The sequence below is a fragment of the Notolepis coatsorum genome, assembly GCF_963971535.1.
Source record: "Notolepis coatsorum genome assembly, chromosome: 13".
NCBI classification, from domain to species: Eukaryota; Metazoa; Chordata; class Actinopteri; order Aulopiformes; family Paralepididae; genus Notolepis; species Notolepis coatsorum.
In genome coordinates this window covers 62995703-63019871 of record NC_140177.1, presented here as the reverse complement: position 1 = coordinate 63019871, position 24169 = coordinate 62995703, and the positions used below count along the sequence as shown (strand labels likewise).

Genomic DNA, 24169 nt, shown 5'->3' with positions numbered 1-24169 from the left:
CCTCCAATGTACAGTAATTTACCTAGTATGGTTTTGTCAATAGTCCAATGTACAATTTTGTTTGTTTGTACAGAGTCTCCCCCCCCTCAATGTACAGTTTTGCTTGCTTATACAGTGTGCCCCCCCCCCCCCCCCCCCAACCACCTCCAATGTAAATTACCCAGTATGGTTGTCAATATCCCAGTGTACCCAACCCCCCCCACCCAACCTCCTCCAATGTACAGTTTCTACGTCAAATGTATATACTCCCTTTTCTTGACTCCTTCTGTATCACAAACAGTACTGTATTTGCAAATCTGGTATGTCATAAATGTATAGATGTAGCAGTACTGACTATCTGTATGTCATGTATGTCATATATGTCCTGATGAATTGAAAATGGGGGACCCTGGTGGAAACAAGACGAAAGTCTTTCTCTGGTCTGCATCCCCTTAACAATTGTGTGTATTGAGCTGTACTGTATTGTACCCATTCTGCAATCTGTTAATAAAGTTTTCAATCAATCAATCAATGGTCTGCATCCCCTTAACAATTGTATGTATTGAGCTGTACTGTACTGTACCCATTCTGCAATCTGTTAATAAAGTTTTCCAATCAATCAATCAATGGAAGATCCTAGGATTTGAAGTTTACTTTCTGGACATATCGATTATTGTAGTAAGTCGTCTATGTTTCTACATAAGAATGATTATGAATAAAGTCTCTAGTGAGGTTTAAGTTGTGGTTAACAGGACACTAGACGTCACGCAACTAACTAACTAACTAACTAACTAACTAACTAACTAACTAACTAACCTGTAGTGTTGCCCAGACGTGTTCGCAAAGTTGTTTGAAAAACGTCATTTCCCACAATTCGCCACGGCCCTCTCAGGCGAGGGCGGGTGGGGGAGGGGAGGACTATTTAATAACTCGTACATGTGTTATGTTTGCCATGGCGAAACAAGTAAACTACACCCAGTAAATATACAGGCCACACTATTGCACTGCTGTCACAGCGTTACATCGGCGAGGTTATTATAAATAGACGTCGTCTGGTGAAAATAACCCACATTACTGTTGATGCGGGCGAGGGCGAGGGGGAGGGGGGGGGGGCGGACCACTGCTCTCTGATGGGTTAATAAACTCAAACGCCACGGCTACATCTTTACTGTGTGCAATGTGCGCATTTACATCTGATCGACCTGTCGACGCAAACAGTTTGTAAAGAGAGGATGAAAGCGTATAATCGACGATACGGCATGATTTTCAGTCAGGCGCCGACAAGGACACCACCACCAGCAACCCGCCCGGGAGGCGGGACGTAGTGCGGTGGAGGAGGAGGAGGGCATCCGATTGGCCGGCGCGAGGAGGTATGACTTCAGAGCGGCGTGCTGATTGGCGGGTTCGGACGCCCGTCGCGCGCCGTGTGCGCCTGCAGGAGCATATAAAGCGCGCGGCTGGCGCTCAGCCCCAGTGAGAAGCAGCTCGCGCCGTGGGCACACCTCACTCTCTGCTTTAATAACCCGTTTATTAATAACCTACACACACACACTCACACACAGACAGACAGACAGACACAGCTTAGCAGGACGACATCTCTCATGACCACTCGTTTTCTTTGGAGGGTGTTTGTAGTTTTGGTATGCTATTGTTGGTTCCTTTCCAATGCTCACTTCCCACCACAGAGGAAGTGGTGTGTTGCTGCTAGCCTGAAGCTGCTAACTGTTTACTTTCTACATTTCTGTTTTTCTCTTCTAGAATCTAGAGGGAGAGGAGGAGTGTCCAGAGAGAGAGAGAAAGGAGGCGTGTCCAGAGAGAGAGAGAGAGAGAGAAAGGAGGAGTGTCCAAAGAGAGGGAGGAGAGCAGTTGGCCTGTTGAATTATTCATGAGGGGCGTGGTTACCATTTAAAAGGGGGCGGGGATTATGCAAATATAATCTACTACCATCTGAGGAGGGGGGGGGGGGGGTCTCTCACACACACACACGTCTATTTCTGTATGTTGTTCTGCGTACCCACACACACACACACACACTGTTAGTAAGAGGTGGTGTGTCAGTAGCCTCAAGCACACGCACGCACCCACACACACACACACTGCAACAGCTGCCCCCAGTGGACACTTGGAGGTTGGATCCGGACGAGCTGAGAGAGAAGTGGGATCACCTCCTGTTCTACTACACAGAGTAAGTAATACACAATAGTACTACTTAGTGCTTCATAGTATTCACATAATGATGACTAAACGCGGTACTTCAGGATACTACATTACTATATTACATAGTAATAATATTAAACAGTACTTCATTGTACTAACTATGATAATATATAATAACCACCACAGAGTCTATATATAATGAGGAGACAGAGCACTGTGGCACTTTTGAACGGCAAAACACTAAAGATGGCGGCAACAAGGAAACTACACTTATCAAATAAATATAAATTATTCATATTTAATTCTATTTTTAAATAAAGGTGGTGTCATTTTTGTGTTGAGTAAAACTATAATATGCTTAATCTTGAGGTTAAATGTGACTGGAAACGTGTTTAACCCTTTCACTGCCACGCGACAGAAGGTTAATCCTATCACACAACCGACGGCGATCTGTATTGTCACAGTGAAAGGGTTAACCGGCTGTCGTGTGGCAGTGAAAGGGTTCAAACGTAGCACGGTCTCAGGCTGGGAATGGTGCGGTGAGTGGTTGCCATGGTGACTAAGGGACTCTGACAGGTGGCACTTGCATAGAAGCTGGTCTGAGTGGCAACACTCTTTGTATCACAAAGTGTTCCTTTTTGACCAAATGAACCATTCTGTGTCACCGGCAGTTTACCAGTGACTTCAAATATGAAAGAAAAACAACGATGTGTATGACAGATTTGTAGATATGGTTGACTCCTGTGGAATTTCCTTTCAAGGCCTTTTATTCACACCTCACCCCCCCGTATCCTCCTTCCCTCCCCCCTGTATCCTCCTTTCCTCTCACCTGGTCACCCCCCCCCCCTGTATTCTCCTTTCCTCTCTCCTCACCTGGTCATCCCTCCCCCTGTATTCTCCTTTCCTCGCTCCTCTCCTGGTCACCCCCCCCCCCCTGTATCCTCCTCTCCTCTCTCCTCACCTGGTCATTCCTCCCCCTGTATCCTCCTCTCCTCTCTCCTCACCTGGTCATCCCTCCCCCCTGTATCCTCCTCTCCCCTCACCTGGTCATCCCTCCCCCTGTATCCTCCTCTCCTCTAGCCCTAGCCCGAGTGAAAGCCCAAAAAAAATATTAGACTTATATGAACTTAATAAATAAACAAACGAAAATGTCCAATATGTCTACCTAAATAACAGATAGGCGCATATTGCGCTGAAAACTAATGAAGCATTATATTATATAGCCAAATATTAAATAATTTTTTTGTTTTAAATATTTGAAACACTGTTTATATATTAACTTAATAAATAAACAAAAACGAAAATGTCCAATATGTCTACCTAAATAACAGATAGGCGCATATTGCGCTGAAAACTAATGAAGCATTATATTATATAGCCAAATATTAAATAATTTTTTTGTTTTAAATATTCGAAACACTGTTTATATATTAACTTAATAAATAAACAAACGAAAATGTCCAATAGGTCTACCTAAATAACACATATCACGCTGAAAACTAACAAGCATATATAGCCTGTTTCGCGTCTTTCTTATTAGAATGCCGTCTATTTCCATTTCCCAGCATGCGCGTTAGACTGACTCACACGGTGCCTCGTCACAATCGGTCCAAAAACTGATATCGCGAGTATACAGAGGTACTGGCAGACACAGACTAAAACATTAATGTCATCATGACACAAAAGTATACAGAAAAAACTCGACCAGCAGCCAATTATATATAAAATAAATCAGGACTCACCACGCTGTTGTCGTCAGCAACAAAAACGTCTTGCGTTGAATAACGTTAACAAAACTTCGCCGGCTGCTACATCTAAGAACAAATTAAAACGTTCGCCAACTGGCTATATTCCAACTTCAAACAACAATTGAAGTTATTGAACTTGATCGGATGAACGGTTCTCAAGATGTGCAAAAAGACAGACACGTGCTACAGCTGATCAAATGGCATGATATTCAACACTGTGCTCCTCTGGGTTCTCAGCAAGACGCCCGCCGAGTGGGAAGTCGATCAGATGAACCATTCTTGAGATAGGCGAAGGACAGACACACACTATAGCGCCACCATCTGGCCAAATGACACCACGTTCAACACCAGACCGCCTGGGTCCTCAGCTATACACCTGCAGAGTGTGACAGTTAGATGGAGGCAGAGTGAACAGACTTTTCTCCATTACTATGGAGTATTACATAATACTAAACAGTACTTCATACTACTATTACTATGGAGTATTACATAATACTAAACAGTACTTCATACTACTATTACTATGGAGTATTACATAATACTAAACAGTACTTCATACTACTATTACTATGGAGTATTACATAATACTAAACAGTACTTCATACTACTATTACTATGGAGTATTACATAATACTAAACAGTACTTCATACTACTATTACTATGGAGTATTACATAATACTAAACAGTACTTCATACTATTACTATGGAGTATTACATAATACTAAACAGTACTTCATACTACTATTACTATGGAGTATTACATAATACTAAACAGTACTTCAAGTACTTCATACTACTATTACTATGGAGTATTACATAATACTAAACAGTACTTCATACTATTACTATGGAGTATTACATAATACTAAACAGTACTTCATACTACTATTACTATGGAGTATTACATAATACTAAACAGTACTTCAAGTACTTCATACTAATATTACTATGGAGTATTACATACTACTAAACTTACAGTACTTAAAGTACTTCATACTACTATTACTATGGAGTATTACATAATACTAAACTTACAGTACTTAAAGTACTATACTATACTGTAAAAGGATTTCACTCTATACTGTAAAAGGACTTCACTCTATACTGTAAAAGGACTTCACTCTATACTGTAAAAGGATTTCACTCTATACTGTAAAAGGACTTCACTCTATACTGTAAAATGTGTAAATAATTATTTTTTCACACCTCTATACTGTAAAATGACATAACGGTTCAACTTGAAACTTGAAGGTAGAATCTGTAATCTGTAATGCTATCAGGCAGTGACTTCTAGGCAGGTATTGTACTTTGTTTACATTTTCTGTTTTGGTCTGCTGTGGGTTGGGACTTGGGGGCGTCGCTCGGTATGTTTTAGTCTGCTGTGGGTTGGGACTTGGGGGCGGGGCTTGGTATGTTTTAGTCTGCTGTGGCTTGGGGCTAGGGGGCGTGGCTTGGTATGTCTGGCCACACCTCATGTTCTGTCGAGAGGTGTTTAGAAATAAGTTACTTCATAGTTATTATATAATATGTAAAGATATACAGTAACTTATTATACAGTGAATTTCTCCAGGTAGAGCCTGAGGTGTGGCCAGCAGTAGCAGCCCCCCAGCCCCCATATCATATTATATTATTATCAAACCTTTATTTAAAAACAATCTAAAACATCTACAGACTGATAAACAGTGGTTACTAGTGATCATGGTTTTGAACTGTGCATAGGTAGAATGAGTATTGATCTTTAAAGTGCGTTGAAGGATGTATTGAGTCAGGAGTAATAATGGAAAAAGCTTCCAAGCTGGAGGAACCTTAGATTTGTTCAAATATTAGTGAACATAAACAACTCTCTCCCACAACTCACATTTGTGATGTCATCAAGTATAAAGTCTGAAGCTACTCCACATACACAATACATTGGGAGATATGTTAAAGATGACACAGAGACACCCAGGAGAATGTTCTGAGTACATGATGGTATAGATGACACTGAGGGCGCGTTCACACCTACCCTGTTTGGTCCACTTTAAGTGGACCATGGTCCCTTTAAGTGGACCATGGTCCCTTTAGATCGATAGTCCGTTTGGTTTGTACAGGTATGAACGCAAACCGAACTATAATGAGGACCAAACAACCAAACCATGGTCCTCTTGAAAAGTTGGGACTCGGTTCGTTTCAATCGCACTATAGTACCTAATCCAGGAAGCAAAGTAGCCTACTCCTCTCTAGACTGGCGCCGCACGCGGACAGTCTCTCTCTTCCTCCCTCTCTCTCTCTCCTCTCTAGACGCAGTCTCTCTCTTCCTCTCTCTCTCTACTCTAGACTCGCGCCGCGCGCGGACCCCCCAACTTTCTCCTGCGTGAGGACGACATTCGCGGACATTCTCTCAGATAAAAAAAAAAAAGCTTACATACTTTTTGGGTAATTTCATAATAGCAGCGTGGATCAGCTCTGTAACAACAACGCATCTCGAGCTGCGCCTGCTTCTATGCAGAGCTGTCTAGTAGTTGGCAGCTTACGCAGGAAGGAAAGGTCTCTCTCTCTCTCTCTCTCTCTCTCTCTCTCTCTGCCTCTCTCTCTCTCTGCCTCTCTCTCTCTCTCTGCCTCTCTCTCTCTCTCTCTCTCTCTCTCTCTCTGCCTCTCTCTCTCTCTCTCTCTGCCTCTCTCTCTGCCTCTCTCTCTCTCTCTCTCTCTCTCTTCCTCTCTCTGTCTCTCTAGACTGGCGCCGCGCGCGGACAGTATCTCTCGTCCTCTCTCTCTCTCTCTGCCTCTCTCTCTCTCTTCCTCTCTCTGTCTCTCTAGACTGGCGCCGCGCGCGGACAGTCTCTCTCGTCCTCTCTCTCTCGCTCTCTCTCTATATCTCTACTCTTTAGTCGACTTGCACCACGCTCGTAATGACAGTATCTCTCTGCTTTATCACAAGAGACGCTGTCGGCAACTGTTTACGTTTGTGAGTGCTATAGTCCAATAGATGAACGACTTGGCGACAGCATGTCCTTTGTTTACAAATTAGATCCGCACCAAACAGGGTAGTGTGAACGCAGACCAAATCAAACAATGTATCATTTTCACATTTGGTCCACCAGAAAGTCCGGACTATCCACGGAAAGTCCGGACTTTCAGATGTGAACACACCCTGAGAGACACCCAGGAGAATGTTCTGAGTATATGATGGTATAGAATCGATGACACTGAGAGACACCCAGGAGAATGTTCTGAGTATATGATGTTATAGATGACACTGAGAGACACCCAGGAGAATGTTCTGAGTACATGATGGTATAGATGACACTGAGAGACACCCAGGAGAATGTTCTGAGTATATGATGGTATAGATGACACTGAGAGACACCCAGGAGAATGTTCTGAGTATATGATGGTATAGATGACACTGAGAGACACCCAGGAGAATGTTCTGAGTATATGATGGTATAGATGACACTGAGAGACACACAGGAGAATGTTCTGAGTATATGATGGTATAGATGACACTGAGAGACACTCAGGAGAATGTTCTGAGTTTACAGGTACATCTTCTGTTTCAGACCTGAGATATTACTATTCAATTATATTCAAGTCTCCCATTCATTATCCAAGTAGCAGCTCCATCCTTTATACCTGATGACATCACAAGTTTCACTTTCCTAGACCATGGAGTAACATGTTGTGAATAATCACCCGTTTCTGTCCCAGTATCTTATTGGTTTGGTTCCAGTAACGATCCAGTTACCAACCCACATCTCTGCTGGACGCTACTATTGAACTTCTATATTCGCAAATCTCTCATGTTTGAAACTCACAGTATTGGTTATATTAATATCAGATTAATATAAATTAGCACACTGTTCTTTGTGATTTGTTCCCTTGTTTGACCATCAAACAAACCCCTCCTCCCGGTCTGTGTAGATCGATGCCATTGGCTACTGACCCAGAGCCCCGCCCCCCTGGAAGAAGATGATTAAGATGTCATTGGACAAAGAAACCGTCCGGCCTCGGGATAGGACGTTGCCTGAGGCACACAACAAAGTTAGCCCCGCCTTCCCTGCCAGCGTCTCCCTATCCGAGCAGTCCAAGCTGGCCAAGACGAACCCCCTACGCCCCAAAAATGGCATTCAGTCCACCCACAACAATCAAGCCCCTCCCACTGCTCCCCCTCAGCGAATCGGGAAGCGACGCTTCTCACTTGGCCTTGGCTTTAAGGGGTTGGCCAAGCGGCGTCGCCGTGCCAACAGCGAGAGCCAAGCGGAGCCCGTCCTGCCCAGTCACTTCCTGTTGGGCGGAAACATCTTCGACCCGCTCAATCTCAACTCCCTATTGGACGAGGAGGTTAACAGGTGAGGCGACCACACCCACACACACACACACACACACACACTCACTCACTCACTCACTCACTCACTCACTCACTCACTCACTCACTCACTCACTCACTCACATGGTTCTCAAAAGTAACGGTTCTGGGTTCGGTACGGTTCAGTGGGGAGGAAAAATGATATTGCTAATTAACCCTTTCACTACCACACTACCAAAGGGTTAACCCGTTCACTGCAACAATACAGAAGGTTAACCCTTTCACTACCACACAACAAAGGTTTAACCCTTTCACTGCGACAATACAGAAGGTTAACCCTTTCATTACCACACTACCAAAGGGTTAACCCGTTCACTGCGACAATACAGAAGGTTAACCCTTTCAGGGCTGTACGCTAAGCTTTTTCACTAGGGGCACACTTGCCCCTAAATGAGAAATTTAGGGGCACAGAATATTTTTTAGGGGCACATTTTTAAATAACAATTTTACCATTATAGTGCAAAAAAATATGTTCCTCCTGCCTCATTACTGTGGTCCTTTTATTTAACATTTAAGTGCGTTTGTTTTCAGGTTTGTATCTTTTATAATGAACCAACTGAGAAAGTGTGTAAATCACTAATAGAACAAAAACAACAAACTGTGTGTGTGCGCGCTTGTAGTGCTCCTTGAATGAGATCATCACAACACACACACCATTGCATTAATCAGGAGGACAAGAAACTCTGCATACCTTTGTTTCACAATGAAAAGTGCTTTATAAATAAAATGAATTATTATTATTGTAAATAACCCCATGAAAGGTTTATTATTTGTATGGGTAATTACCTGCTTCATATTTGTGATGTTACTGGTTTCAGGGTGTGCCTAAAGTGATCAATGTGTTGGGCTGTTTATAGAGATCTATGCCAATTAATGTTTATGTATATCCGGGACTTTTTTTTATAAGAATTGAGAGGTATTTGTATATGTGACCTTTATTTTGAAAACCGTGTTGCGACGCAACCTTGTTCAAGTTTGCGCTTTTGACAGTGAAATGTTCAGTTCAACTTAGCTCGAAGGAAAGACTCTAATCAAAAAGGTTTAATTGACCCGTATGAGGCTCTTACGGTAGGACTTTGATTGTTTATAGAACTAACTATAAACAACTAGATGTTCAGACTGTACTAACTATAAACAACTAGATGTTCAGACTGTACACTAACTATAAACAATTAGATGTTCAGACTGTACTAACTATAAACAACTAGATGTTCAGACTGTACTATAAACAACTAGATGTTCAGACTGTACTAACTATAAACAACTAGATGTTCAGACTGTACTAACTATAAACAACTAGATGTTCAGACTGTACTAACTATAAACAACTAGATGTTCAGACTGTACTAACTATAAACAACTAGATGTTCAGAGACTGCACTAACTATAAACAACTAGATGTTCAGACTGTACTAACTATAAACAACTAGATGTTCAGACTGTACTAACTATAAACAACTAGATGTTCAGACTGTACTAACTATAAACAACTAGACGTTCAAGGGCGGCTAGGTGGTGTAGTGGGCAAGGCACTCGCCACCAGTGTGGAGACGCTAGGATTCGCGTGTTCGAATCCAGCTCTCCACATTGTTTTTCAGTTTGGCTGGTCGTCCGCAGTAATACACATTGGCCGTATTACGGGGAGGGAAAACTGAAGGGTGGGGATCGAACGTTGTGAACAAGCGACTCCTACAAGTCGGTTGGTGCGCCTGCGCAGTAGAATCAGGAAGTGTCGGGGGCAGCGTGAGCCTCCCACGCGTTACTCCTCGACACTGAGAGATCGAGCTGCGCAGGTGAAAAGATGCGACTGCTGTTACCTCAAGTACCGGAGGGGACTTGTGCTATGTATGACTTAGTCCACATTGCAGCCGGCTTGTGGGAGGCAAGAAACAGCGTTCGTGACAGGGGAGGGTTGAATTGGATGATACGAAATTGGGATGGGAGAAAATATGGAAAAATGGGAGAAAAAGTGGATAAAAAAAAAAAAAAACTAGACGTTCAGACTGTACACTAACTGTAACTGAGGGGTACAATTCCCTGACTGTATTAATCAAGTACTGATATCATTGAATCACTACCGACTTGTACATTGCTGGCCAACACCGTACAAAGGTATTCTAGATGACGACACTTCACAATAACAGGTTTTCCACTCAAAATACTCGTTTACAATATTTATTACACAAAGGGGATATTAGGTTACATCACTTGGTCACTTTAGATGCGCTTATAAGGCAAATAGAATGTGCAGGTAAACCAACAATGGATATTAAGGCTTATCTAGGGATCTTCTGGGAAAGGGTGTACTACCGGTTGTAAGCCGGCAGAGGGGGCCAAAGCTCTATGCAAGTCCAGGGTTCAAGGGGGTGATGTCACCCTGTGGCAGCGGGGAGAGGCAGCCTGATCCCAGGGTGCGCTCCGCGCAGATGAGAGCCGTCGAGCCTCTGTTACGACAGAGACAGGCTTGAGTGATGGTCTCACGGGCAGTTGTAAATCCCACAGTAGCAGTGAGGTAGGCGGTTCTCTGTTCCAGCAGCTTGGTCAAAGCAATGAAGAAGAATAATCCTTGCTCGGAGAGTGGCACTGCCGGTGGGGTGTAAGTCCTCCGTGGTGCTGCTGCTGCTCCGGTGTAGATATCCTCTCCGGTGCGGTAGTGCACGGCTGAACTTGACGTTAATATACTATTAGCACGCGGCAATAAGTGCTCTATTATAGACACACAATTACCCACTCCACGTGGTCTTTGACTCGTAATGAAGGTTTACTAATATATAGAGAACGATACGACAAACAGACGTATTTAGGATAACACGATTCTATCTTGGGCGATACGAGCCCTGCTATACCTCACGTTACGTAGTGGGTAAGGCTTTACTTGGTAACTGAACCAGACTGAACTGAAGGCGAACTGAAGAGGAACTGCAAGGAAGGGGTTCTACATTTCTTGCGCCATATATATATATACCGTGAACAAATAGTACCTATCTCATTTCTGTCGCCTCCCGGTCTCGTAGCCGTGGGCGAAAGCGGGCATGTTCAGACATATCTCGTCGGTACCTTTCAAGTCAGCTCGAGTGGGCAAGGCTTTACTCGGTACTTGGCGCCATGGGATCGCTTCCAATAGAGGAATGAATATTATGGTCTGTCCTGCTAGATCAAAGGGATACTCCGTGCATATTGTACAAGGAATATACAAGGGATATCAAACGATATACAAATAGCATACACGGGATAAACAACTAGATGTTCAGACTGTACACTAACTATAAACAACTAGATGTTCAGACTGTACTAACTATAAACAGCTAGATGTTCAGACTGTACACTAACTATAAACAACTAGATGTTCAGACTGCACTAACTATAAACAACTAGATGTTCAGACTGTACTAACTATAAACAGCTAGATGTTCAGACTGTACTAACTATAAACAACTAGATGTTCAGACTGTACTAACTATAAACAACTAGATGTTCAGACTGTACTAACTATAAACAACTAGATGTTCAGACTGTGTACTAACTATAAACAACTAGATGTTCAGAGACTGCACTAACTATAAACAACTAGATGTTCAGACTGTACTAACTATAAACAACTAGATGTTCAGACTGTACTAACTATAAACAACTAGATGTTCAGACTGTACTAACTATAAACAACTAGATGTTCAGACTGTACACTAACTATAAACAATTAGATGTTCAGACTGTACTAACTATAAACAACTAGATGTTCAGACTGTACTATAAACAACTAGATGTTCAGACTGTACTAACTATAAACAACTAGATGTTCAGACTGTACTAACTATAAACAACTAGATGTTCAGACTGTACTAACTATAAACAACTAGATGTTCAGACTGTACTAACTATAAACAACTAGATGTTCAGAGACTGCACTAACTATAAACAACTATAAATCATCCCATTTCTGCTTTGCACTAGATAGTACTGTACATTAGTACACTGCATAGTATTGTGTATTGTATATTATATGGTAACTCAGAACATTGTACATATGTCTATACCGAACACTGTGACCTCATTTTTCTTCTTCTAAATTCATGCTATATTATGTTATTATGTTATTTGATACTATCTTGTCTAGCACAGTCTCTGGAGCGTAACAGTAAGAAGCATTTTGTATGAAAGTATTCTGTACTTCTGTATGACAACTATTAAATAACTTGAACTTGAACTTGATGTTCAGACTGTACTAACTATAAACAACTAGATGTTCAGACTGTACTAACTATAAACAACTAGATGTTCAGACTGTACTAACTATAAACAACTAGACGTTCAGACTGTACACTAACTATAAACAACTAGATGTTCAGACTGTACTAACTATAAACAACTAGATGTTCAGACTGTACTAACTATAAACAACTAACGGAACGTAGGCCAAATCCGTCCACATTTTTATAGGATTCTATCACATTTTCATAACAATAGCACCCTGCGCCGTTTTCATTGAAGTTTCTTACAAATTAACGATGCTTTATCTTGTCCTTTATATGCCGATTATCATTAGAATCTCAAATTGTACCATAGTCCCCCTTTAGACAACATATGTAACGCTACCAGCGCACTTTTGTTAAGATAATTAGTTGGCCATTCTCGGTAGGGATGGGTACCGAATGCGGTACTTTTGAGGCACCGAACCAAAACACGTCGGTACTACCGAGTATCGAATCAAGTGAGAAACAAAAAAAAAAGAAAATTATTATTTTTACTTTTTTTTTTTTTTTTTTTAACTTTTTTCTTTTCATGTCAACGTTCACACGCACAATATATGCTTACCTAGGATTTGACTTGATTCAACAACAAAGCAGTCGGAGCAATGACAAGCCGAAAACTGTCAAAATTGTAGTTATTTGAAGTTTGGATTTTTTTTTTACGACTGAGGTAGGTAAATAAAATGTCTTGAGACTAAAGTACAGAAAAAAGGTACCGTTGGGTACCGGTATCGACTCACAGGTACCGGTATCGGTTCAAATGTGAAAGGTACCCATCCCTAATTCTCGGTCGCTATACCGAGGTCGCAGTAATAGTTTAACGCTGTTCAGATCACGTCGGAGAATATAGACACATCCGAGTGACCTGTGACCTGTGCTAACGCTCTTGGGAAATGCAGTGTTGTAGTTCTCAACATTTTCAGCCTTTAATTTTAAACCAATGCTGCCATCTACTGACAACAAAAAAGTGTTGTCTAATCGTCACCTTGAGAGCCACTTCCGTATACAGCGCCGCACCAAACCCATTCTAGAGATTCCCACTTTTTGCTGGGAGTGGGGCGTGGCCGTATTTGGTCCCAGACAATAAGAGTGGCCGCATTTGGGCACCGTGACGTTAGATGTTCAGACTGTGTACTAACTATAAACAACTAGATGTTCAGACTGTACTAACTATAAACAACTAGATGTTCAGACTGTACTAACTATAAACAACTAGATGTTCAGACTGTACTAACTATAAACAACTAGATGTTCAGACTGTACACTAACTATAAACAACTAGATGTTCAGACTGTACACTAACTATAAACAACTAGATGTTCAGACTGTACTAACTATAAACAGCTAGATGTTCAGACTGTACACTAACTATAAATAACTAGATGTTCAGACTGCACTAACTATAAACAACTAGATGTTCAGACTGTACTAACTATAAACAGCTAGATGTTCAGACTGTACTAACTATAAACAACTAGATGTTCAGACTGTACTAACTATAAACAACTAGATGTTCAGACTGTACTAACCATAAACAACTAGATGTTCAGACTGTGTACTAACTATAAACAACTAGATGTTCAGAGACTGCACTAACTATAAACAACTAGATGTTCAGACTGTACTAACTATAAACAACTAGATGTTCAGACTGTACTAACTATAAACAACTAGATGTTCAGACTGTACTAACTATAAACAACTAGATGTTCAGACTGTACACTAACTATAAACAATTAGATGTTCAGACTGTACTAACTATAAACAACTAGATGTTCAGACTGTACTATAAACAACTAGATGTTCAGACTGTACTAACTATAAACAACTAGATGTTCAGACTGTACTAACTATAAACAACTAGATGTTCAGACTGTACTAACTATAAACAACTAGATGTTCAGACTGTACTAACTATAAACAACTAGATGTTCAGAGACTGCACTAACTATAAACAACTAGATGTTCAGACTGTACTAACTATAAACAACTAGATGTTCAGACTGTACTAACTATAAACAACTAGATGTTCAGACTGTACTAACTATAAACAACTAGACGTTCAGACTGTACACTAACTATAAACAACTAGATGTTCAGACTGTACTAACTATAAACAACTAGATGTTCAGACTGTACTAACTATAAACAACTAGATGTTCAGACTGTACTAACTAGGGGTGGACGGTATGGTCTAAAATTTATATCACGGTATAATTTGAAGCATAGACGGTAACGGTATATATCACGGTATCATCGTTTTTGATAATATTTTTTTTTTTTATTTTATATAATTTTCTATTTTTTTTTATAAAATATATATATTATATAATTAGACTTGTACTTGTATTATCTGCGAGACATCGCCACCACACAACAAGCTCCACTGTCTGTGTGTACTCTAGTAGCCTCCAGCTACGGCCAGGATTCTCTGGAGCTGCACCTGGACCTATACTCGAGTAGCCTCGAGCAGCGCTACAGCCAGGATTCTCCGGCGCTGCACCTGGACCCTATTGGCATAACGTTACTTAACTGTGCTCAGCAAACCCTCAGCTCGAATACGCATCGAATCAGTGTTATAAGACATTGATATCAGGAGCTATCTGTAGCTACTGCTAGCCGGATATATAACGTTAATACAACGCCTCAGTGAATTATTTAGTTCAATGGGACATTTCGTTTTGAACGGTGAACTAACTTGCGCTAACGTGAGCTAACAGGTAGCATACACGTCTCTCTACTAGACTTTGTGGAGCGTTTGTTGATGTCAGGAGCTATCGGTAGCTGGCCGACTAGATACCGTTCGGTTAGACAATGCCTCATCATGTATTAAACTAAAAGTGAATAGTTGACTGGGTCATTTTGTAACGGTAGCTAAGCTAACGTTAGCTCAGGGAGACGCGGCCGTCCTCCCGTGTCTATACGTTACTATATGAATTGAAAATGGGGGACCCTGATGGAAACAAGACAAACGTCTTTCTCAGGTCTGCATCCCCTTAACAATTGTATGTATTGAGCCGTACTGTATTGTACCCATTCTGCAATCTGTTAAATAAAGTTTTCATTCATTCATTCATTCATTCATTCCCGTCCCACTAGACTACTAGACCCGTGTTTACATGCGTGCGGTAGGGGCTGGCACGCCCACTGCGCGAAGCCTCCTAAATAACTTTTTCCAGTTCGCACATATCTATTATCTATGACTAATTCTATCTATTTTTAGGGGCAAATGCGAGTGAAATAGTTGCGCTGTGGTTACATGACGTCATTGCTATTTTAGAGCTGCCCTACCGGTTACACGGTATAGTCAAAATCCATACCGTAGAGCAAATTCATACCGTTTATACCGTATACCGTTTATACCGTCCACCCCTAGTACTAACTATAAACAACTAGATGTTCAGACTGTACTAACTATAAACAACTAGATGTTCAGACTGCACTAACTATAAACAACTAGATGTTCAGACTGCACTAACTATAAACAACTAGATGATCAGACTGTACTATAAACAACTAGATGTTCAGACTGTACTAACTATAAACAACTAGATGTTCAGACTGTGTACTAACTATAAACAACTAGATGATCAGACTGTACTATAAACAACTAGATGTTCAGACTGTACACTAACTATAAACAACTAGATGTTCAGACTGTACACTAACTATAAACAACTAGATGTTCAGACTGTACACTAACTATAAACAACTAGATGTTCAGACTGTACTAACTATAAACAACTAGATGTTCAGACTGTACTATAAACAACTAGATGTTCAGACTGTACACTAACTATAAACAACTAGATGTTCAGACTGTACTAACTATAAACAACTAGATGTTCAGACTGTACTAACTATAAACAACTAGATGTTCAGACTGTACTAACTATAAACAACTAGATGTTCAGACTGTACACTAACTATAAACAACTAGATGTTCAGACTGTACTAACTATAAACAAGGTGCATCCAGCTCACTGATAGACTATCAAAACCAATTGCTTTTAGCTTGTCAATCAGAATGGAGTGATTGACCGTGTCAAAGGCCTTTTGTAGGTCCAGCATGACCATGCCGCAGTATTTGCCTGCGTCCACCTCTTGTTTGATGTGGTCATTCAAATAGAGAAGGCATGTGTCAGTGGAGTGGGATGTTCTGAAGCCAGATTGGAATTCGTAGATTAGATTTTTTTCCGCTAGGTACTTTTCGACCTGTTCGTAGACTATTTTTTCCATGACTTTCGAGATGGAGGTGAGAATAGAAACAGGGCGGTAGTTGCCTGGGTCTAATTTGCTGCCCTTTTTGTGCAGAGGGGTCACCCTCGCAATTTTGAAGTCCTTGGGGACGTGTCCCTGTTTTATGGAGAGGTTTATTATGTGTGTGATGATTGGGGTGATGGCGGCTGCTGAGTCTCTGAGGAATTTGGAAGGGATGTTGTCGTGGCCAGTGGCCTTGTTAGGTTGGAGGGCGCTCAGTTTATTGAGTACCTCATCTGTTGTTACCATTTCCAGCTTGAAGTCGTCCTTGCGGACCCCTAGGTTTTTGTAGTAAGCTACTATGTGTTCTACCCCATAAAGCCCTGAGTGGGAGGGTAGTTTGTTTACCAGTGTTGTGGCTATGTTTGTGAAGAAAATGTTTAAGTAATTGGCTACATCCAGCTTGTCTGTGATGAGCGTGTTGTCCGTTTTTATGTTTATGTTTGAGAATCTGGTTTTAAGTTTTTTACTGCATCCTAGTTGATTATTGAGTAATTTCCAAAGTTCACGTGGTTTGTTTTTGTTTTCCTCAGTTTTGTCATTGATGAAATTCTTTTTTGCAGTTTTTATCATGGAGTTTACGTCGTTTCTTAGTCTGTTTCTTTCTAGTTTGAGTTCAGTCACGTGGGCTTGGAGTTCACTGCTCGTGCTTTTAGTAAGCTTTGACTGACTTTTACGAAACTCAGAGCATTTTTTGTCTCTGGTTTTCATAGCGGCCAGTATTTCGGAGTGCATCCACGGCTCAGCGCGATTTTTTTACCCTGGTGGTTCTTAGGGGGGCCATGTCGTTTAGTATTGTTGAGAATTTGGTTTTGAAACCAAGCCATGTTTCTTCAACCAGTGTACCATTGAGTTCATCTGACCAGTCCAGACTCTCCAGTTCAAGGTTGAAGGCCTTGCTAGAGTAGGTTTTGAGGTCTCTAGATGTGACTGTTTTGTGGCAGCCAGCCTTTTGTTTTAGTTTTTTGCGGGTACAGAATATCATATAATGATCACTTAACCCGCATGCTATAACCCCTTTATTGGAGATCTTGGACTTGTCGGAGGTCAGAATGAGGTCAATGGTCAATTCTGATTGACAAGCTAAAAGCAATTGGTTTTGATAGTCTATCAGTGAGCTGGATGCAATCCTACCTTGAGGGGAGGGAACAGATGGTGGAGGTAAACGGTACCCTATCCCCCCCCTCACAGTGAGCTGTGGTGTTCCACAAGGAAGCATACTAGGACCGCTACTGTTCCTAATTTATGCAAATGACATGTCGTCAGCTTGTGACTGCAACTTGTTCCTGTTTGCGGACGACTCAGCCCTGCTGGTCTCTGACAAGAACAAGTTACAGGTTGAAAAAACCCTCAGCTCGGAACTAGGCAGAATCTGCATATGGCTCGCTGATAACAAACTATCATTACACATGGGCAAAACAGAGTCCATTCTCTTCGGTTCAAATAACAAACTCAGCAAGACCGACGGCTTCTCAGTTACAGTGGGTGACAATATTGTCACAAGGAAAGATGAAATTACCTACCTGGGTTCCATCCTAGAGGCTAATCTCTCCTGTGACAAAATGGCATCCAATGTAATAAAAAAAGTCAACCAACGAACTCGATTCTTGTACCGGATCTCCTCTCTGGTAAACAAGAATACCCTGAAGACTCTGGCAGGAGCACTCATTCAGGGGTACTACGACTATGCTTGCACCTCATGGTACCAAAGCACCTCAAAGGCGCTAAAAACAAAATTACAAACATCTCAAAACAAACTGGTCAGACTACTGCTTGACCTTACTCCTAGAACCCACCTCACCCCTGCCCACTTTGACAACCTAGGATGGCTTAGAGTAGACGACAGAGTACAGCAACTTGCAATGGGCCTGGTCTACAAGATACACTACACGACCAAGGTACCCATGTACATGTCAAAATACTTCCCAAAGGTCAGTGAATACCACGATCACAACACCAGAGGGAGCTCCACAAATCATGTTAAACCCAGATTCGGCTCAAATAAGGGACTAAACACGTTTCGCAATTATGCCACATCAATGTGGAACGCCCTACCCAAAGCTGTAAAGGAATGTGGATCACTACCCACTTTCAAAACCTCTCTCAAGGGACACCTACGGGAGACTGCAATTCAACACTGGCCCCTGTAAATATCCTAACCCAACCCCCTCCAATGTACAGTCATTTACCTAGTATGGTTTTGTCAATAGTCCAATGTACAATTTTGTTTGTTTGTACAGTGTCCCCCCCCCCCTCAATGTACAGTTTTGCTTGTATATACAGTGTGCCCCCCCAACCACCTCCAATGTAGATTACCCAGTATGGTTGTCAATATCCCAGTGTACCCAACCCCCCCCCACCCAACCTCCTCCAATGTACAGTTTCTACGTCAAATGTATATACTCCCTTTTCCTGACTCCTTCTGTATCACAAACAGTACTGTATTTGCAAATCTGGTATGTCATAAATGTATAGATGTAGCAGTACTGACTATCTGTATGTCATGTATGTCATATATGTCCTGATGAATTGAAAATGGGGGACCCTGATGTAAACAAGACGAAAGTCTTTCTCTGGTCTGCATCCCCTTAACAATTGTGTGTATTGAGCTGTACTGTATTGTACCCATTCTGCAATCTGTTAATAAAGTTTTCAATCAATCAATCAATCAATCAATCAATCACAACTAGATGTTCAGACTGTACTAACTATAAACAACTAGATGATCAGACTGTACTAACTATAAACAACTAGATGTTCAGACTGCACTAACTATAAACAACTAGATGTTCAGACTGTACACTAACTATAAACAACTAGATGTTCAGACTGTACTAACTATAAACAACTAGATGTTCAGACTGTACTAACTATAAACAACTAGATGATCAGACTGTACTATAAACAACTAGATGTTCAGACTGTACACTAACTATAAACAACTAGATGTTCAGACTGTACTAACTATAAACAACTAGATGTTCAGACTGTACACTAACTATAAACAACTAGATGTTCAGACTGTACTAACTATAAACAACTAGATGTTCAGACTGTACTAACTATAAACAACTAGATGATCAGACTGTACTATAAACAACTAGATGTTCAGACTGTACACTAACTATAAACAACTAGATGTTCAGACTGTACTAACTATAAACAACTAGATGTTCAGACTGTACTAACTATAAACAACTAGATGTTCAGACTGTACTAACTATAAACAACTAGATGTTCAGATTGTACTAACTATAAACAACTAGATGTTCAGACTGTACTAACTATAAACAACTAGATGTTCAGACTGTACACTAACTATAAACAACTAGATGTTCAGACTGTACTAACTATAAACAACTAGATGTTCAGACTGTACTAACTATAAACAACTAGATGTTCAGACTGTACTAACTATAAACAACTAGATGTTCAGACTGTACTAACTATAAACAACTAGATGTTCAGACTGTACTAACTATAAACAACTAGATGTTCAGATTATAAACAACTAGATGTTCAGACTGTACTAACTATAAACAACTAGATGTTCAGACTGTACACTAACTATAAACAACTAGATGTTCAGACTGTACTCACTATAAACAACTAGATGTTCAGACTGTACACTAACTATAAATAATTAGATGTTCAGACTGTACTAACTATAAACAACTAGATGTTCAGACTAGGGCTGGGCGATATAGAAAAGAATCATATCGCGATAACGATATGATAATTTTATTTTATTTCTCGATATCGATAATTATCGAATTGTTATAAGTATAAAAAAAAAATCTTTTTTTTAACAACAGATGTATGTTTATTTTGCAGCAATTCTTTGTCATTGCCGCCATCTTTAGTGTTACATCCCCTCACACTCCAGTTCTCAGGCTGCAGCTGGTTTAAAAGCTAAAGTAAACCGGCTTCTCTGCTGGCTGTGGCTCCAGAGGAGTTGAACAGTTCTGGCTCTGCTAGTTTATTTTCGATCTTTTGGCGCTTTTTTGGTGGACAAACCACCGCACATGTGCACCGTGACTCGTGACTGGAGTCTAGCTCTGCTAGCACACATAGCCTACTGTGTACAGACTGTTTCAAACTGTATTTTAAATTAGAAAGCAAACAAAATAAATGGACAAGAGAAAAAGAAATCTGAATTTGGTCAGTATTGTCATTTGGACAAGCAAAGCCATTACTTTAAGTCGCAGGCAAGAAAGACAAGTCTGTCCACTGTCTCTGGTTTTAAAACTGCCCTGTTGCAGGTAAAAAAAAAAACGATTTTTTCGATTTTTTTTTAAATTTCGATATTCGATATCGATTATTAAAATATATCGCGATATTTATCGTTATCGTTATATCGCCCAGCCCTAGTTCAGACTGTACTATAAACAACTAGATGTTCAGACTGTACTAACTATAAACAACTAGATGTTCAGACTGTACTAACTATACACAACTAGATGTTCAGACTGTACTAACTATAAACAACTAGATGTTCAGACTGTACTAACTATAAACAACTAGATGTTCAGATTGTACTAACTATAAACAACTAGATGTTCAGACTGTACACTAACTATAAACAACTAGATGTTCAGACTGTACTAACTATAAACAACTAGATGTTCAGACTGTACTAACTATAAACAACTAGATGTTCAGACTGTACTAACTATAAACAACTAGATGTTCAGACTGTACACTAACTATAAACAACTAGATGTTCAGACTGTACTCACTATAAACAACTAGATGTTCAGACTGTACACTAACTATATAGAGCTGCCGCGATTACCGCATTACCGCGGTATCGCTGTTACATCACGGCCACCGCAGAGTAGGCTGAATACCGCGTCACCGCTGTTTTTTATAATAATAATAATAAATTACCCTCCTCTCGTTGGGCTTGCGGCTCTGCAGATATACCCTACTCATCTATCGCGGTTCCAAGCGACCCTATTGGGTACCAGAAAAGTCACGTGAAACATTGCAGACCACTGATTGGTCAGAAGAGAGACGCGTCACACGTTGTAGCGTCATGCAGTGTGTTACCACCAATCGGCAAGCGCGTATTAGGTTTTTACTTCCTGAATGTCAGATCATCACAACACGGCTAATAACGTTAGCTTTAACTCTCCGCCGGAGTGGACTACATCGCTCCTAAGGAGTACTAAACGAGACATAATGATTTTACTGTCTGCAACGAATGTTATAATAAAAGCCCTTCGTTCTATACACTTGTCTGATTGAAAACTTTATTAACAGACCGCAGAATGGGACAACTCAGCACGCTCTGAGCAAAGAAAGGAACTGAGATATGAATAGAGTATTGCTTGCCTTGCTATTGTCCGGTAAATACGCTGATGTTATTGAACGTATAACTATATAATGTTAATGCCACAAAACGAATGCCTTTATTATAAAGTAGTAACTTTATAGTAATAATAATAAGAAAGGGTCGGGGGGGTTAGGGGTAACCACCCCTGCCCGCGACACCGAGTGAACGGCGCACGACCAGAGTGGAAACTTCGAATCGGTGTTTCACTTTCAATAACTAATGCGTGCTTGCCGAATCCCAAACAATATTCATGCTGCAAAGTCATCCTCTAAAAATAGACATTTAGACTAGAGGCAGGCTATATGCTATAAAGAGTAGACTACTACTAAAAAAAAAATGCATTCAAACTTTTTTTTTAAATTTTTTGTGTGCATGCGGTAATAACCGCGGCGGTAGGAAATATTTTGCAAATTTGTGCGGTAAGGAAATAATCAATACCGCGGCAGCTCTATAACTATAAACAATTAGATGTTCAGACTGTACTAACTATAAACAACTAGATGTTCAGACTGTACTATAAACAACTAGATGTTCAGACTGTACTAACTATAAACAACTAGATGTTCAGACTGTACTAACTATAAACAACTAGATGTTCAGACTGTACTAACTATAAACAACTAGATGTTCAGAGACTGCACTAACTATAAACAACTAGATGTTCAGACTGTACTAACTATAAACAACTAGATGTTCAGACTGTACTAACTATAAACAACTAGATGTTCAGACTGTACTAACTATAAACAACTAGACGTTCAGACTGTACACTAACTATAAACAACTAGATGTTCAGACTGTACTAACTATAAACAACTAGATGTTCAGACTGTGTACTAACTTGGGGTGGACGGTATGGTCTAAAATTTATATCACGGTATAATTTGAAGCATAGACGGTAACGGTATATATCACGGTATCATCGTTTTTGATAATTTTTTTTTTTATTTTATATAATTTTCAACTTTTTTTTTAATAAAATATATATATTATATAATTAGACTTGTACTTGTATTATCTGCGAGACATCGCCACCACACAACAAGCTCCACTGTCTGTGTGTACTCTAGTAGCCTCCAGCTACGGCCAGGATTATCTGGAGCTGCACCTGTACCTATACTCGAGTAGCCTCGAGCAGCGCTACGGCCAGGATTCTCCGGCGCTGCACCTGGACCCTATTGGCATAACGTTACTTAACTGTGCTCAGCAAGCCCTCAGCTCGAATACGCATCGAATCAGTGTTATAAGACATTGATATCAGGAGCTATCTGTAGCTACTGCTAGCCGGATATATAACGTTAATACAACGCCTCAGTGAATTATTTAGTTCAATGGGACATTTCGTTTTGAACGGTGAACTAACTTGCGCTAACGTGAGCTAACAGGTAGCATACACGTCTCTCTACTAGACTTTGTGGAGCGTTTGTTGATGTCAGGAGCTATCGGTAGCTGGCCGACTAGATACCGTTCGGTTAGACAATGCCTCATCATGTATTAAACTAAAAGTGAATAGTTGACTGGGTCATTTTGTAACGGTAGCTAAGCTAACGTTAGCTCAGGGAGACGCCGCCGTCCTCCCGTGTCTATACGTTACTATATGAATTGAAAATGGGGGACCCTGATGGAAACAAGACAAACGTCTTTCTCATGTCTGCATCCCCTTAACAATTGTATGTATTGAGCCGTACTGTATTGTACCCATTCTGCAATCTGTTAAATAAAGTTTTCATTCATTCATTCATTCATTCCCGTCCCACTAGACTACTAGACCCGTGTTTACATGCATGCGGTAGGGGCTGGCACGCCCACTGCGCGAAGCCTCCTAAATAACTTTTTCCAGTTCGCACATATCTATTATCTATGACTAATTCTATCTATTTTTAGGGGCAAATGCGAGTGAAATAGTCGCGCTGTGGTTACATGACGTCATTGCTATTTTAGAGCTGCCCTACCGGTTACACGGTATAGTCAAAATCCATACCGTAGAGCAAATTCATACCGTTTATACCGTATACCGTTTATACCGTCCACCCCTAGTACTAACTATAAACAACTAGATGTTCAGACTGTACTAACTATAAACAACTAGATGTT

The 24169-nt window shown here is 40.7% G+C and overlaps 1 protein-coding gene across 1 annotated transcript in view; it reads left to right on the top strand.

Annotated features, from left to right (window-relative positions):
- The first annotated feature begins 2030 nt into the window (after positions 1-2030).
- The window catches only part of LOC311239511 (7SK snRNA methylphosphate capping enzyme-like), a 74025-nt gene continuing 51886 nt past the window's right edge, over positions 2031-24169 (top strand). The window contains exons 1-2 of the mRNA XM_084327821.1: positions 2031-2164; positions 7786-8213. Coding sequence (XP_084183947.1) covers positions 7834-8213 — 380 coding nt within the window. The 5' untranslated portion in view covers positions 2031-2164; positions 7786-7833. The remainder of the gene's footprint in view (positions 2165-7785; positions 8214-24169) is intronic.